Genomic DNA, 14,365 nt, shown 5'->3' on the forward strand with positions numbered 1-14,365 from the left:
GATGCAGCGTTCAGTCAAGAAGCACACGAAAAGCATCGATCAGCATCGGTCAATTAATCGGTCCGTTAAACTATCATTCAATATATATACATATATATATATATATAGCATAAGAATCATTTCACATCTTGGAGTGAAATAAAATAAAACCGGAGAAATAGAATCTGTATGAAGAAAAAAAAAAAGGAATATTGCATTTGTCGTGAAGTAAATTACGACGTGATGTCAAAAGCTGCTCGTTTGCGACTTCGGAATTAAAATCGTCGATGAAAGGATAATGGAAATTGTTATCGGTTAGCTTTGTTCCCGACTCGTTGAATTTTTTTTCTTTTCTTTTTTTTTAAACACCGTTAGCCAGTTCTTTTTACTCTTTTACTGCACTTTTTTTTTGCGGTGCATTCATTCGCGAGGATAGTTAATTGACCCGATAAATTGACGGCTTGAAGTTTTAATCCAGCAACGCTGCGGTGATCCGAAGGATTTCAATTTATTGGGAGAACAAAGAGGCCCAGAAAAATAAGAAGCACGATTTCTACTCCTCTCTAATTTATTCGAGTTTTTTATTTCGCCAAATCATGGCGACACTTTTTTCGGTTGAATCGAGTGTAAAAGAATTTTATACATCGCGATAGTGTAAATTGAAGTGCAATTTAAGATAAACAGCTGTAATTATACAGGGTGTCCTATTTTTTAAAATATGATCAAATAAATCGATAAATGAATATTAGATTGAAAAATGTTTCGGACAAAGTTGTTGCATGTGAAGTGGAACATCGGATGAGCGTTCTAGTTTTTGGGTCCGGGGCCTCTGATGTGCCAATTAAGGCCCAAAATTTAATTTGCGAATAGAACCTCTTGTTTTTCATTGCACTTTGTTATTTCTCTTCGTAAAGTGAGTAGTTTTAACTCTCGGTCGTTTGTTGGTTTTCGTTTTCGAACAGGCGCAAAAAGTTGTTCAAAATTTTCTCGTGAAAAGAGCGACAATACGGCAATCTTTGCGACGAATTTAAAAATCAAACAGAGTTCCACGCAACTCGTCGCAATTTCGATACATTTAAGCATATTTTTAAAAATGTTTATAAATTACTAGAAGAAGCTTTCATAATTTTTCTTTCAATTTGAATCGATCGTTTTATCGGAAAAATTATTTTGTACGAGATTTTGGAAAGAATTCGTAGATTTCGCATCGTTTTTTGATCCGAGATCACGAGTTTACTTGATTTCATTTCTGATTCAGAAATACGCGCGACGTAATCATGGGGATCTTCGTTTACGCTGTCGCATTTCTCCTCGCGCTTGTGGGAAGCGGTTTTGCCGCACCTCAGTTCATAGCGAACCCGGAAACGCCGTACGCTCATCCTGCGGTGCTGATAAACTCCCACATGGAGTCCCAGCTGCCGGAAGAACTGCGTAATCCATTTTACAAAAACCCCAGGATCGCTAATAGCCTTGCCAAGGAATCGTGGTTCGGCAACAAGGAAATGCAGGTCAGTCAAATGTCCGCGTTTTTCTTCAAAATCATTCCCCAAAATTTTTCCACTGAGAAATAAATTTTTCTAAACAAACTGGAACAAAAAGTCGCTTATCTCTGATTTTCTGTTAGCAAAGTAGCAGGAAAATTTTCCAATGCATACAAAATTGCGGAAGTTTTTTCAATTAAAAAAAAAAAAATCTAAGATTCTAAGTTTAGTATTTTCAGAATCTGCTTAGAAATAATATTTGAATTAAAGCTTGTTCAAAAGTCTAGAATTTGTCTGTTCAAAAACTATTGTAGAAAGATTATCGTAATTATCCATCTTCTAATTATTCTTCGAGTAAATTAAATGTACACACATTTTTTTCACATCGATTAACGAAGACCCGTGAAATTATTTTCCAGGTAATAGAAAGAGAGGCGGAAAAAATACCGAGGGAAAAGATATTCAGCGTGCTTCACAACGCGGGACTCGCACGAAGAAAATAAAAGATTGTTTTACTTTGGTATAAAAGTGATTTGAAGAACGTTTTGTTTTCATTTATTAAATATTTTTAAAATTTTTTAGTGACGCGAAACTGTGACGATGTGCTTGTGTGCTTGTAGGACGTGCGAATGATTTTAATCTCATTATACTTTGTGCGAAAGAATTCTATTTATTTATAAATTAAATTAACTAAATTATTAATGATCGTTGAATAAATTATTATCGAAGTAAAATGATGAAAAAGGTACGTTTTATTACGTTCATTATTCGTTCCGTATTTACTGAGTCAATAATCAGAAGTTTACAATCTTTTCCGCGCCAATCAGATATAATTCGCGTATATAGAGATCTCGTAGTTTTTTCTGGCCCCTAACGTAACGCCACCAAAGACGCAGCAATGAAAGGCAGTTGCCATCAGCTTGTTGCTAAATTTCACACGTACTTTTAACGATTCGTCAAACGAAATATTGATATTGCGGTAAATTTTGTAAAAATAAAATATCACCGGAATTTTCAGTACTTGTGAATAACTTTTGAGGAGATTCCTGTCACTTTCTCTTGATTTCTCACCCAGCTCTTTGATATTCGTGACAAAACTACGATCAAAGAAAATCCGATTCGGAATAAAAGTCTTGATAAAATTTGCGTTTTGTAGTTTAAATTGTACGTCCGTTGGTGTTTCTTTAACACAAAAATATAATAAAACGTTCTGTTTGTTTAATTTATCTCAGAGGGATGAAAAGTAAAATAAATTCCAAATCAAAGTTCGTTTGAAATCGATTGAAAAATATGAGCTTTATTGATTATAAATCTTTTTTTTTTTTACTGTGCATTTTTATCGAATCGTCACGATAATCCCATCACGAGTTCCAAGCGTCGTGATATTCGTATATCTGCAATATCTGCAATAACCTGAAGCTAGGCATCGAAAGCTGGTTGAGCAAGAGACGGAGAGAACTGAGATGATGCTATAAGCGAATCGATGCATCTCGATAAGAGATTTGCCAGCGAATATCTTTGTGTTTGTGAATGAATAGACGATATATATTATAGAACAAGCGACGTTTATCCACAACGATGGCACTTCTGTGTTATATTGTAGAAAATGTACACGATGCGCTCTTGAGAAAGAGACGAAAGAACAAGAAAAGCCCTAAGAAGAAGAAGAAGAAGAAGAAGAAGAAGAAGAAGAAGAAGAAGAAAAGGAAGTTTACTTATTTAACTTGACCGCGCTTCGTGGGGATGCGATATAAAGGCTCATCGAGAGATGCGCATCTCGCAGATCATCGAGGCTCCTCAAGCCGCTCAGGAGGAGAATAGAATAGCGAAGGACCTCCTTCCCAGTCGCGAAAAGGTCAACAACAAAAGGTCAACCGGACGATCCGCAATATTAAAAGTTCTTCTGACCGTCGACGTAGTATTTTTAGAAAATAAAAACCACTTACTTGGTTCGTTAAAAACGAAACGGAAAAGAAAATTAAACCCGGAAACCATTTTTTAGAAGAGAAAGAACAAAAAATCTGTACCACCAATTTTCTCGTAAATTAGAAATGGAACTTTGTATGCTATTCGGTTTTTGTCTATATCTCGTTGCAACTGCACTGGAATCGGTAAGTTCTTCATTTTTTTAACGACGATATTTCTTTGATCGAGAAAAAAAGAAACTGTGACATTAATTGTGCGATTCGATCCTCCCGAATCTTGTTGACGTAATTTACGACGCAACTTTGACTGGGTTCTTCTTTTTTTGTTTTATATTTTCTTTATCTAGTCTGAACCAAAAAACTGTCACCGTGAATTCAAATCTAACCAGATTTTAAAATTTGTTTTACACCGGAGTGCTGACGGATTTTTTTGAAAAACAACAACTCGCTTTTTATTATTTTAGAAAACAATACCAACTTGAAAGATATATTTCCAGAGATCGAGAAGAATTACGAGTGTAGAGATAAACGTGAAACTGCACGTGGAGGTCGTGCATCGCTAGGAATAACATTATGGATACTATAAAAATTCACTTTCTCTGCATGATTCTCTGCACGATTTCCAATATGCGACGGTTCGGTTCGTGGCATCGTTCAATGACACTAACTCACCGCATTGCATACACACTTGTAAAAATATACGTGCGGATATCGAATATATGTAACATTATATACGCGTTATTGCATGCCTAAAAACATATTACTCAACGTAACAAAGAAAAAAACGAAAGAGTTTTTGTTGTTGCTCTGATTTTTTCCGTCAATTTTTTCATTTCAGAACGTAGAATTTGTGAATAAAATCATGATTGTATTAGATCAGCTCTAGTTTTTACGTTATCGCAGCATTATAAGGAGGGGGATGTTTTCTAATATAATTACGACTTTATTCGCAAATTCTAAGTTCTCATCATCAAAATTGGCGGAAGAAATCAGGGCAACAAAGAAAATTCTGTTTTTTTTAATTGCAATTTGTTTTTTTTTTTTTTTTTTTTTTGTAGTTTATTCTTCCTTTTTGCCAGTGAAGGAATTCGACTAATCCATGCGATAAGAATCGTCGCTTATACTAACGAGGTGATCTGAAATTTGTATTCTCATCGGTTCATTGGCCTCGAATCTTATCATCAGCGTTCAACAAACACCGCTGAGAATGTGGATAAATTTGGCGAACGAATTCTTTTTTTTTTTTTTTCCCACTATCGATAAACTCTAGACATGGAATTTTAAAGTTATCAGGTAAAAAGTTACGGTTCACGTATTATTTCGGTATTGTTTTTGACGCTGAAAGTTTGTCAGGCTTACATCATCTCGAAATATAATTCCGATTGAAAGAAACAAAAATAATAATCGATAGAAGTCCCTGAAAATTGATTTCAAAATTTCTAATACAATGCATTGCCGTTTTAAAATCGCCTCATTATGAGGATTGAATTCACACAAGAAATAAAAAATATTAATTCTTGCATATGTGAAATGAAAAATCTGTAATAATCCCGATTTGGAATTTTCCTTTTCTTTAAATCTCATCGAATTTTCAGGACGCCAAATCTCCTGACTCAAGATTCGATGAGAATTCGGACTCTCACGGACAGGATTCAGCGTTTTTCGAGGCACAATCGGGTTTGGAAGACGAAGAAATTTCGGAAAAAGCCCGAAGACCAGGTCTAGTAGATCCCGAAGTCGCTGATCAGCTGGAAGGAAACGGATGGCTGGACGTAATTCCTGGGACGCCTGGCAAGGACTATCCAAACTACGATGGAATTCCCGAAACCTCGTTCACGTGCCGAGGCAAAACACCCGGAGGCTATTACGCCGATATTGAAGCACGCTGTCAGGTACGAGGAGATTAATTTGAGAACGGACGATACGTGAAGTTGGGTGAAAACGTGTGTCGTAAGCGAAGAGCGAGAGCGCAGAAATTTCAAAATTGTAGCTAAAGGTGTCTCATCGTTAGTTAAGTTAGAGCAGATGAAAAAATTCGTCCCACCTGATTCAGAGAACGTGTTGAAGCGATTATCGTAATTTATAGATGACGAGAAGTTTGTATAATGGCTCAGAAAAAAATATGTTTCTTGTGAAAATGAAAAAATCTTGATTTTTAATCAACCGATTTGGGGAGAATCGATTTACGAATACAACGAGTTATTTTTCATTGAAACCAGACGAGCAATTGCATGAAAAGTTTGGTTCAAAAATTGTGAGTAAGATGCAATTTTTTTTACGTCGTAGATATGCTGTGTAATAAAGTTAACTTATTGTTAAGATTCTATTCGGGGTTGACACATTTTTTTTTTCTTTAAACTGCAAGGAAGTTTTAGATCAAACTTAATAAGAAATCAGCTTCGAAGAGATTTTTTTGAAACATTATTGACTATTTTGTCAAGTTTTCATTTCAAAACCTTTTTTCACCTGACTGTACATGTCCCGTAAATCTTTAATTACAGACACAAAAATAATACTAAGCTAAAAACGGAACTGATGTATTGAAAAATGATTGTAAAATTCCACAGCAGTGAAAAATTTGTACAAAAATTCATCATAATATCGTATCAAAAAATTCTGAGCGTCTTAAAGGGCTCGATTTCTGTTTTTTATTGGATATTTGTAAGGTTACCTCAAATCTTAGTTGGAAGCTATTTTTAAATTTTTAGTCTTCCAATTTTCCAGTGTTTTATCCCCAATACTAGACTACCAAATAATGATTTTACACTGAAATGAATATTTCATGAAAAGAAAAAAACATTGCAATGAAAATCTATCTTTTGTGATCGTCTTAAAAAAATGTCGAGTATTATTTCGTTTTATCAAATATCTTGTGAAATTATCTCCTAGCTAATTTTATCCTGAATCGAGTGTTTGACGAAAAGAAAAAACATCACAACGAAAGTTGAACATTATATCCATCAATTCCAATGACAAAGATTTCGACGAACAAAAAAACTAGTCTCGAAAAACCGTATCCTTGATAAGTTTCAGTCCAAACACCGTAAATCACTGGAATTAAATTTTCACGTAGGTTTTCCACGTCTGCAACACCGACGGTCAAAAAAGTTCCTTCATCTGCCCAAGCGGCAGTATATTCAACCAGAAATATTTCGTCTGCGATTGGTGGTACGACTTTGAATGCGACGACGCAACGGATCTTTATTCGCTGAACGAGAAGGTGAACCGAGGAGGTACAGGATCGGGTCCTGGAGGACCAGGCAGGACATCGGAGGAGGTCATCGAACCGCTGAACCTGCAGGAGGGAAATTTCGTTGCCGATGGTTTCGATCTCTCGCTTGCCGGAACGGGCGAAGGGGGTCCAGGATACTCGAGGAATGGAAAGAGTCGAGGATTTCAGAGCAACGTGGAGGAGGAGGGGGAGGAGAAGAATGCGGGAAAATTGGCTTCCGGTAAGGAGGCGGAAGGACGAGGCGAAAGGAAGTCAACCGCTTCGTCTTCTCCGGATAAAGATCGGCAATTCTACGCGGGGGAAAATTCCCGGGGTAATTATCGGGCCGGAAACGCGATCGAGGATCCCCGGGGAACGGCGGGGAATCCTCATTTCCGGAACGGAAGTCACCGCGAGGAATCAAACGGATTCAACGAAAACGTTGCCGGGGTTAACGACGGCTCGTATGACAATAATCAGCCTCGAGGAAGACGGTTTGAAGAGCGACGCGTTCGCCAGAGAAACCGGAAGTTCGGGGAGAAGAATTTCGATCGTCAAAGTGACGACAGGGACGATAAAAATCCCGTGGATTTTCACTCTGATAACAAGGAGAATCGAAGAGGAGGTGAAAATTTTTATTCAGATGGTTTTGCCCGGAACGAAAAGACGGAAATTACCCGTCAAAATATCCGCGCCAATTATCCGCGAGAGAATTCTTCGGACAGGGTTTCGAAAACGGAGAGAAAAAATCATCGGGACGATTATTTACTGGGCGTTGTTCGGGACGATGAGAAGAACGGAAATTCTAATCAGCAGAGAAGATATGTGCCGATTTTGTAAAATATATAACGAAAGATTTGAAATCGATAGAAAGAAATGGTATTTGTATAAATATATTTGCGTTTGTAGAATTTCTTATTTGCGTATTTTTGTCGAAGCGATATAGCTTGAAATTAGCTGCTTCTTGTTTTTAATCGGAACATTTTCTTCGATCGATATCAATTATCGTAAAGACTAGGAAATATATTTGTGAAACTATATTCAAAACGAATCTCGCAGTTCACTCGATTGCAAAATTTATTCACATAATTTTTTACCTGTACTCAATATCAAGTTCAATATCTTGTTGATCGTTGAAAAATATAATATTATGAATAAAAATATGTGGAAAATCTAAAAATTCAATTAAACACCGCTGGTATCGATCGATTAACAATCGTAGACGATAAAACGATGCTCGTTTATTTACATTCCATAGCTTATCCTGCGTGTCGACGAATCGAGAGTAACATTACGTTTTAACCTTTAATCTCTGCAGATATGTGATTAATTAAACATTTACAAGATTTTGTCAATGAATAAAAGGTGAGTATGCGAATTTGCAATACTTCAATTAAAAAGTTCAAGCTTTTCGTTGGTAACAACACGTGTTTTCGTTCATGAGTAAGCAATGTACGCAACAAGTCGGAGAATTTTTGATTCGACACCAGAAAAACCGAGTGGAAACAAATTTTTAAATGAAAAAAAAAAATCCTCAAGAAAATATCGATTTCAGAATATTTCTACTCACTCGCGACTCGTCGAGATTTCGTCGTCGGTTGATTCTCGTTCCAAACAGAAGCTGCCGACCGATGAGACGATGCTGCGAATGGGAAGATCCTAGGAGAAAACTTTTCACACCAAAAATGCTGCAGCCGAAAAGACCGCTGGACTTGGAGACTTGGTCGGTGGATAAATATTGTAAAAATCGACCGACTTGGGCACCGTCGCCGAAATTTCACGTCGAACTTCTCCGCCGACGGTTTAAATACACGCCGATCATCGATTTCGTAAAAATCGCCGAAAGGTTCACCGAATTTTGGAGAAAAAAGTTTCCTCGCTGATAGAATAATTCTAAAGCTATCCATTCAGCGAATATTGATCCCAACTTTACCAACCTCGAATCGGCTTGTTGTTAATCGATTTAAATGTCAAACCCCACTCACACCGGCAAGAAATTCGTCGCACAAACTGTCGCACCTTCACACTTTCGCATCTCCGATACGCTCAACTCGGAAGACGAAATTCGACTGAAGAAATGTTTTGAATTGCGTACCGAGCGTTGACACCCGGTGTTATTGTTTCTCTCAGAGTCGAAACGAGCCTTTCGTCGATCTGTTATGATCAGATTTTAAGCGGAGAAACGCTCTCGGCATAGGCGGATTTTTCTAAACCGATGTTTGGCCGTTTTAAACCGTTATCAAAAAGCTTTCGGAAGCTTGAAAATATTCTAAAATGATGTATAAATTTTTTTAATACAACAAATATACACCGATGGCTGTTATTTTCAAATAGTTTATTTTCGTGGTTCTTCTTTCTCACCGGAAATCTATACTTTTCAACACTAGAACGTTAACTTTACTTTTTATTTATTGTTGTTTTCACCTATTTCGATAACGGGGATCGAAAAAATTCACCAATCTTGTGTGTGTTTTTTAACAAAGAATCACATTGACCAAAAAACTTTTTGCGTATGTTCCACGAAAGTGGTAAAAAAAAAAAAATTGATGCGTTTTAAGTCCAAAACGTAAAATTCAGCCAAGCTTCAAAAAAGTTCTTCTCTGCTTCAACGATGAGTTCTAAAATTCAAAAAAAAAAAAAACATCTAGTTATTATTTAAGGATCACAGAATAAATTCTCACAGTTTTCCTAACCAAAATTGATTGTTTAAATATTGTAAAACATGCGCGAAGTTACGGTGAAACGGAAAAAAAGTACCAAAGTCTATTCCTGAACTCTACAGAGAGTTTGAAAAATGTCCGGGGTAAAATTCCCCCCCCTAGGTGTTTTTTCACCCCCCCCCCCCCCCCCCCCCCCCCCCCGCAATCGTTCCGGGGTTAAATCATCCAATCACGAGATTGCAGTCAAACGCACCGAATATTTATCAAAACGTTATAATTTCCCAAGCTAAATTAACGAAGTATTTTCGGCTAACGATATTCCTCGCGATTAAGGAGACAGAGATTTTCGCTTCCCTGGGCGAAATGTTTTACCCTGAAAACTGGTCCACAGCTCATCAGCATTCCTTTCATGGATCGAATAGAGCACGTTTCAACGCTGAAGCTTGCCATGCGGCCGTCATTAATCAAGATCATCTTCTGAAATATAATGGTCCAGCGTGTTTGAATCAGAGACGAGTGCTATGATGCTGTTGCGCTCTGCTCGCACTCTTCCGACTAATAATCAATTAGCCTTCGCCAGTTTGCCAATACACGGTTGTTGCTCAATGGTTATATCGATCGAGATGTCTATAATTTTGCCTCAAATTCGGCGTTGAGCTTGTAGTAAGGATTCGTTTTCGCTTCTTTTCCTTCGTTATACAATTTTTCGGACTTCCACTTCGACGATGTTTGAACCAAATGGCTACGTTGTAGGTAGAAAAAAAAAATTGTAAAGAAAAATACAAAAATAACGCCTGTCACGCAGTATTAATCATTTGTTGTACTTTTCTACACAAGCGTCATTGGCTCGGTCTTGACCTTATTTATACCGTAGCACCGACTTACACATATACACACAAATAAGCATGCTAATGACACCTTCCCACATTTGCAACAATTGTCATATTCAACCGTCTTAGACTCGGAATGAAGAATGATTAATTTTTACACAAACTCTTCCCAAATTCGTCGCTCTCGGCATAATTGAGCCAAGATAAATTTTCGCAAGGTGTTTAGAAACGCGTCTTTCTGCGAGCCTCCGAGTGACCCGTAAAAATTAAGTTTTATCCAAATTGAGAGGAGAAGAAAAAAATTAATAAAAAAGTTTCAAAAAAAAAAGAAGCACGAGGATCCTTCTCAGAGTTACATAAATTTGTCGTTATTTTCTTTTCTTTTTTTTTTTCGTGACGCCATAAAAAGCGGAACGGCTTAAAAATCGATCCGTTTTGTTCCAATTCCTTCAAAGTCGCGTTTGCGTTCTTTCCGTTTCCCTTTTTTTTTTTTTTTTCTTTTTTTGCTCTCTCATCCCACACTAGTTTCAAGATTTCAATAACAGAGACGGATGGTTTGGAAGGCGAACATGTAACATCGATCGAAATAATGGCGTTACACTTACTTAACACCGACGTGCGTGTTTCATAATCGCTAAACGAGCATCGTACAAACGCCTGATATTATTGCCTTATGCCTTGGGGCTGACAACGCGTTGCAAATGTATGCGCCGGTTATTTTCCTCGCGGTGTTTTACGGGCGTTAAAAAATGAACCGACGAAAACCGATCCTTACAACAATTCATCATTCACGCTGTGAATTCGGATCGTCAATTTTTTAATAAGACTTGTGTAAAACGACGAGGAAACAGCTGCAGAGATTTCGTCTCGTTCGAAGATATAATAAATGGAGTCGTAAAGATCCTTGGAGTGACAGAAGAGTGGATGAGGATGAAGTTAGTAACGTTATTGTAAAGACGCATGTTTGAGAAAAAATCGCTACTTTACATATTGTATAGTTTAATTTTGAAAAGTTAGTTCTTTGAAAGTCATTTTTAAATTCACTAATAATGTTGATTTGTTAGCCTGAGGTTTCGTTACATTTACGTTAATAACTTCAGCCTGATAGGAGTGGCTAGAATTGAGCTTGCAGAGGACGATATGATTGCCGCGTTTGATGGAAATTCTAAGTTTTTTCGTACACCAAGAGAAATTTTTAGTACCGGTTACCGCTCAGTCCTCAACTATTTTCATTTTTTACCACAATCGGAAAATATCGTTCTAGGTAGAAAATGAAAATTAGTTTTCTAGCTGTTACCTTGAAGTCTAGTATTCGTTGCTATTCTTTCTCATTACGAACACTGTCGCCATATTTTTTTGCAACTGTTGCAAAAATTTAATGCTCGTGCAAGAATAAGTTGACGTTAAAGCCTTGCCTAACTAAAAAAGTAGAGTAAACCTCACAAATTGATTTTGCGTTGCAATTACCAAAAAAGGATCGACAATGGCGCAAAATGTTTGCGCGTACCTCGTTTTTCGTAATTCCAACAATATTCGAACAGTTTTTTTTTTTTTTTTTTTAACGATACATGTTTTACTCAATTTTTCTAATTACTATAACAGATGAATCTTTTCTCAACAGAGAAAGCGTATTTTCCACCCGGCAAATCAGCTTCGACGAAAGTAAGAAGGAATGAATTAATCACTCTGACTTTGTTTGACTCTCAGAGGTGATCGCGAGATGCTGAGAATGGAAGATCAAAAGAGAATTGCTCTCGTCTATGAAGTAGATGAGAGAAAATTCCCGTCCACTTTTCATGCGTAAATTTTCCCTCGCATAACAGGAATTTAAGATCGAATCTGTTCCATCGTACTAAACGAGGAGGAGGAACCTTGAAATTACATCAGGCGTCTTAGCGTAAGTCAGGCATCGGTTTGCAGTCTGACGAAGATGAGCCATCGGCGGCGCGTTACGCCATCGCGTATTGCCGAATACAGATCACTTTCGCCGGTAAGCGATACGCGTATGGAGATGCCTAATGAAGCCCGAAAATGGGAGCAGCGAGAAAAAGACAACAAAGTAGACGAGGACGATGAGAAGAAGAAGAGTAAAAAGCAAAAAAAAAACAAGCATCAGAACTGTAATGGTGGGGTACACCATCCGCCAAATCGCACCGCCGAAGAAACGCCGCCAAAACGCAGCTGCGGTTCTCCGCTATATAAGTCGAGACTTTTTCACAAACCGCATCAGAAGCCCAACAAGCTCTTCATCCGACAGTTCTTTTCATTCGACATCGAGTTTCGAACTGCTAAAATGGCTCTCAGGTTCACCTTCGTGATTCTCGGCTTCGTCGCCCTTGCCAAGGTCAGATTTCATCCTCCTTCGACAAAACGTCCTTCCGACTTTTTCCCCAACTTTACCACCGCAATTCTCCTTGTGTGATCGACGAGTCACGTCTTCGAAAGTTTCTTCGCGTCACTTGTAAATCGCTTTTGGAGTGAACATTGAGTCCTCCGCTTTGAGGAGTAGTGATAAACTGTCTTCAAGAACAGTTCTCTAAAATCTTTGTATTACACAGGCGCAGGAGGGATATCCTAGAGAAAATCCAGCTGATCGTTTCGGATACAACTACAACGGCGACGATGAGGGATCAGTTTCCGGTGGTGAAATACCCGGAGAACCAGGCAAGGACTATCCAGTGTTGGCCGAGGTACCGGAAACGCGTTTCGCCTGCGACCAGCAACAGTTCCCGGGCTACTACGCCGACCCTGAAGCCCAGTGCCAGGTGTTCCACATTTGCCAGTCAGGTGGACGCAAGGACTCCTTCCTCTGCCCGAACGGCACCATCTTCAGCCAGGAGAAACTGGTCTGTGACTGGTGGTACAACTTCGATTGCGCCCAGGCTCAGAGCCTCTACTCCATAAACGAAGCCATCGTCAGAGCCATGGAAGAAGCCGACAGGTGAGTGCCACAGTTTGAAAAATGGCGGTGTTCAAACAGACGAAAATTGTTGCGGAGTCACTTCGTGAAAGAACGTAAACACCGCCGATTGGGAGGTTCGACATCAAATAGCTTTGGATTGAGACCACATTTATACATCGCTTTGGTGTCCAACGACCAGATTCCACTTTCGGTCACACGCTGAACCACAATTTTTTTAAATTTCTTCAGACTCGCGGCCGAGAAGAAGGCCGCCGAAGGCTACCGATACTCTTCTCCATCATCGGATGGCCTCAGGACCGAACAACAGAAGCAGCCGCAAGGACCTTCCTCGGACTTTGATTCCGTCGTTGTCGAAGCTGCAAGGACCGCAGCAAATCGGGCCCAGGTCCCTCAAGCCCAACGTCCAGTCTATGACAGACCGGAAGTCCTCAGACGCCAACCGACTCAGGCTTATACCGAGTCTTCTCAGATCACCGGCGCCATTTTTGAGCCACAGCCCAACGCTCCCAGAGACTCTGGAGCCCTGGTTAGGGAACCATCTAGCAAATATCTTCCAGCACAATTCCAGGCCGGTCAATACTAAGTCCGTGAGATCTGTACAGTGCGGAGAGAAAATATTCGGTAGTTTGAATAGTTCGGACATCGTTCGAGAGCGTATCAAACATATCCTGATAACGATGGCACAACTCCTTCTTTTTTTTTGTTTGTTGGAAGTGTAAACCAACAGCGCAGTTCTTTTCTTCAACGTGTTTCGATTGTGTATTGTTTTTTTTCTTTCTTTTCTTCGGTTTGTAAAAATTAGCCAACCTCATCGAGTCACTTTCGAAACCGTGTTCTTATCTCATATGGATATTTTTTCTCTCTCCCCATTGATATCTCGTATGTTTTTTATATTTGTATTATCTATATATTTATATGAATACGTGCGTACGTACAGATGTGAAGTAAAAATATAGTGGCCGGTAATAAATGAATTTGCAGATAAAATCAGAACCTGATATCATTTCTATTCTATCAACCACCCGCAAGATTGTTTAAACGACGATTTCCACTCAACCAATGACTGCACGTGAGGAAATATCGGCTCTGAATTATTCCAGAATTGCGCCTCGATGCAAATGACACGACTTGAATAACTTTACGATGTTAAAATGCGGAACGATATTCGTATCCGTGTGTTACAGCAATGGATTTTTCCGAGGGAATAGAATCGTTTGAAAATGAGCCGGGAGCAATTTCCTTCCATTTCGTGGCGCAGAGTTCGTATCCGAAGACGGTAAAGAGGTATACCTACGTAGTTGGCATCGAAAGGAAGGACGGTGCCCGACTCAAAAAGGTGCGCCAGCTTCGCTCAAG

The 14,365-nt window shown here is 38.7% G+C and overlaps 3 protein-coding genes across 3 annotated transcripts; all 3 read left to right on the forward strand.

Annotated features, from left to right (window-relative positions):
* Positions 1 to 2,038, forward strand: LOC124187127. The gene is made up of 3 exons (XM_046579388.1): positions 1 to 60; positions 1,238 to 1,487; positions 1,880 to 2,038. The coding sequence occupies exons 1-3, from the start codon at positions 2 to 4 to the stop codon at positions 1,961 to 1,963; spliced, it is 393 nt and encodes a 130-aa protein (XP_046435344.1). The 5' UTR covers position 1; the 3' UTR covers positions 1,964 to 2,038.
* Positions 2,039 to 3,137: 1,099 nt separating this feature from the next.
* Positions 3,138 to 7,900, forward strand: LOC124187121 (probable ATP-dependent RNA helicase ddx42). Its single transcript, XM_046579383.1, has 3 exons — positions 3,138 to 3,571; positions 4,981 to 5,277; positions 6,459 to 7,900. The coding sequence occupies exons 1-3, from the start codon at positions 3,512 to 3,514 to the stop codon at positions 7,434 to 7,436; spliced, it is 1,335 nt and encodes a 444-aa protein (XP_046435339.1). The 5' UTR covers positions 3,138 to 3,511; the 3' UTR covers positions 7,437 to 7,900.
* A 4,182-nt stretch (positions 7,901 to 12,082) lies between these two features.
* Positions 12,083 to 13,993, forward strand: LOC124187122. The gene is made up of 3 exons (XM_046579384.1): positions 12,083 to 12,430; positions 12,645 to 13,027; positions 13,238 to 13,993. The coding sequence occupies exons 1-3, from the start codon at positions 12,092 to 12,094 to the stop codon at positions 13,590 to 13,592; spliced, it is 1,077 nt and encodes a 358-aa protein (XP_046435340.1). The 5' UTR covers positions 12,083 to 12,091; the 3' UTR covers positions 13,593 to 13,993.
* Positions 13,994 to 14,365: the final 372 nt, after the last annotated feature.

Source organism: Neodiprion fabricii, chromosome 7, assembly GCF_021155785.1.
Source record: "Neodiprion fabricii isolate iyNeoFabr1 chromosome 7, iyNeoFabr1.1, whole genome shotgun sequence".
Lineage (NCBI taxonomy): Eukaryota > Metazoa > Arthropoda > Insecta > Hymenoptera > Diprionidae > Neodiprion > Neodiprion fabricii.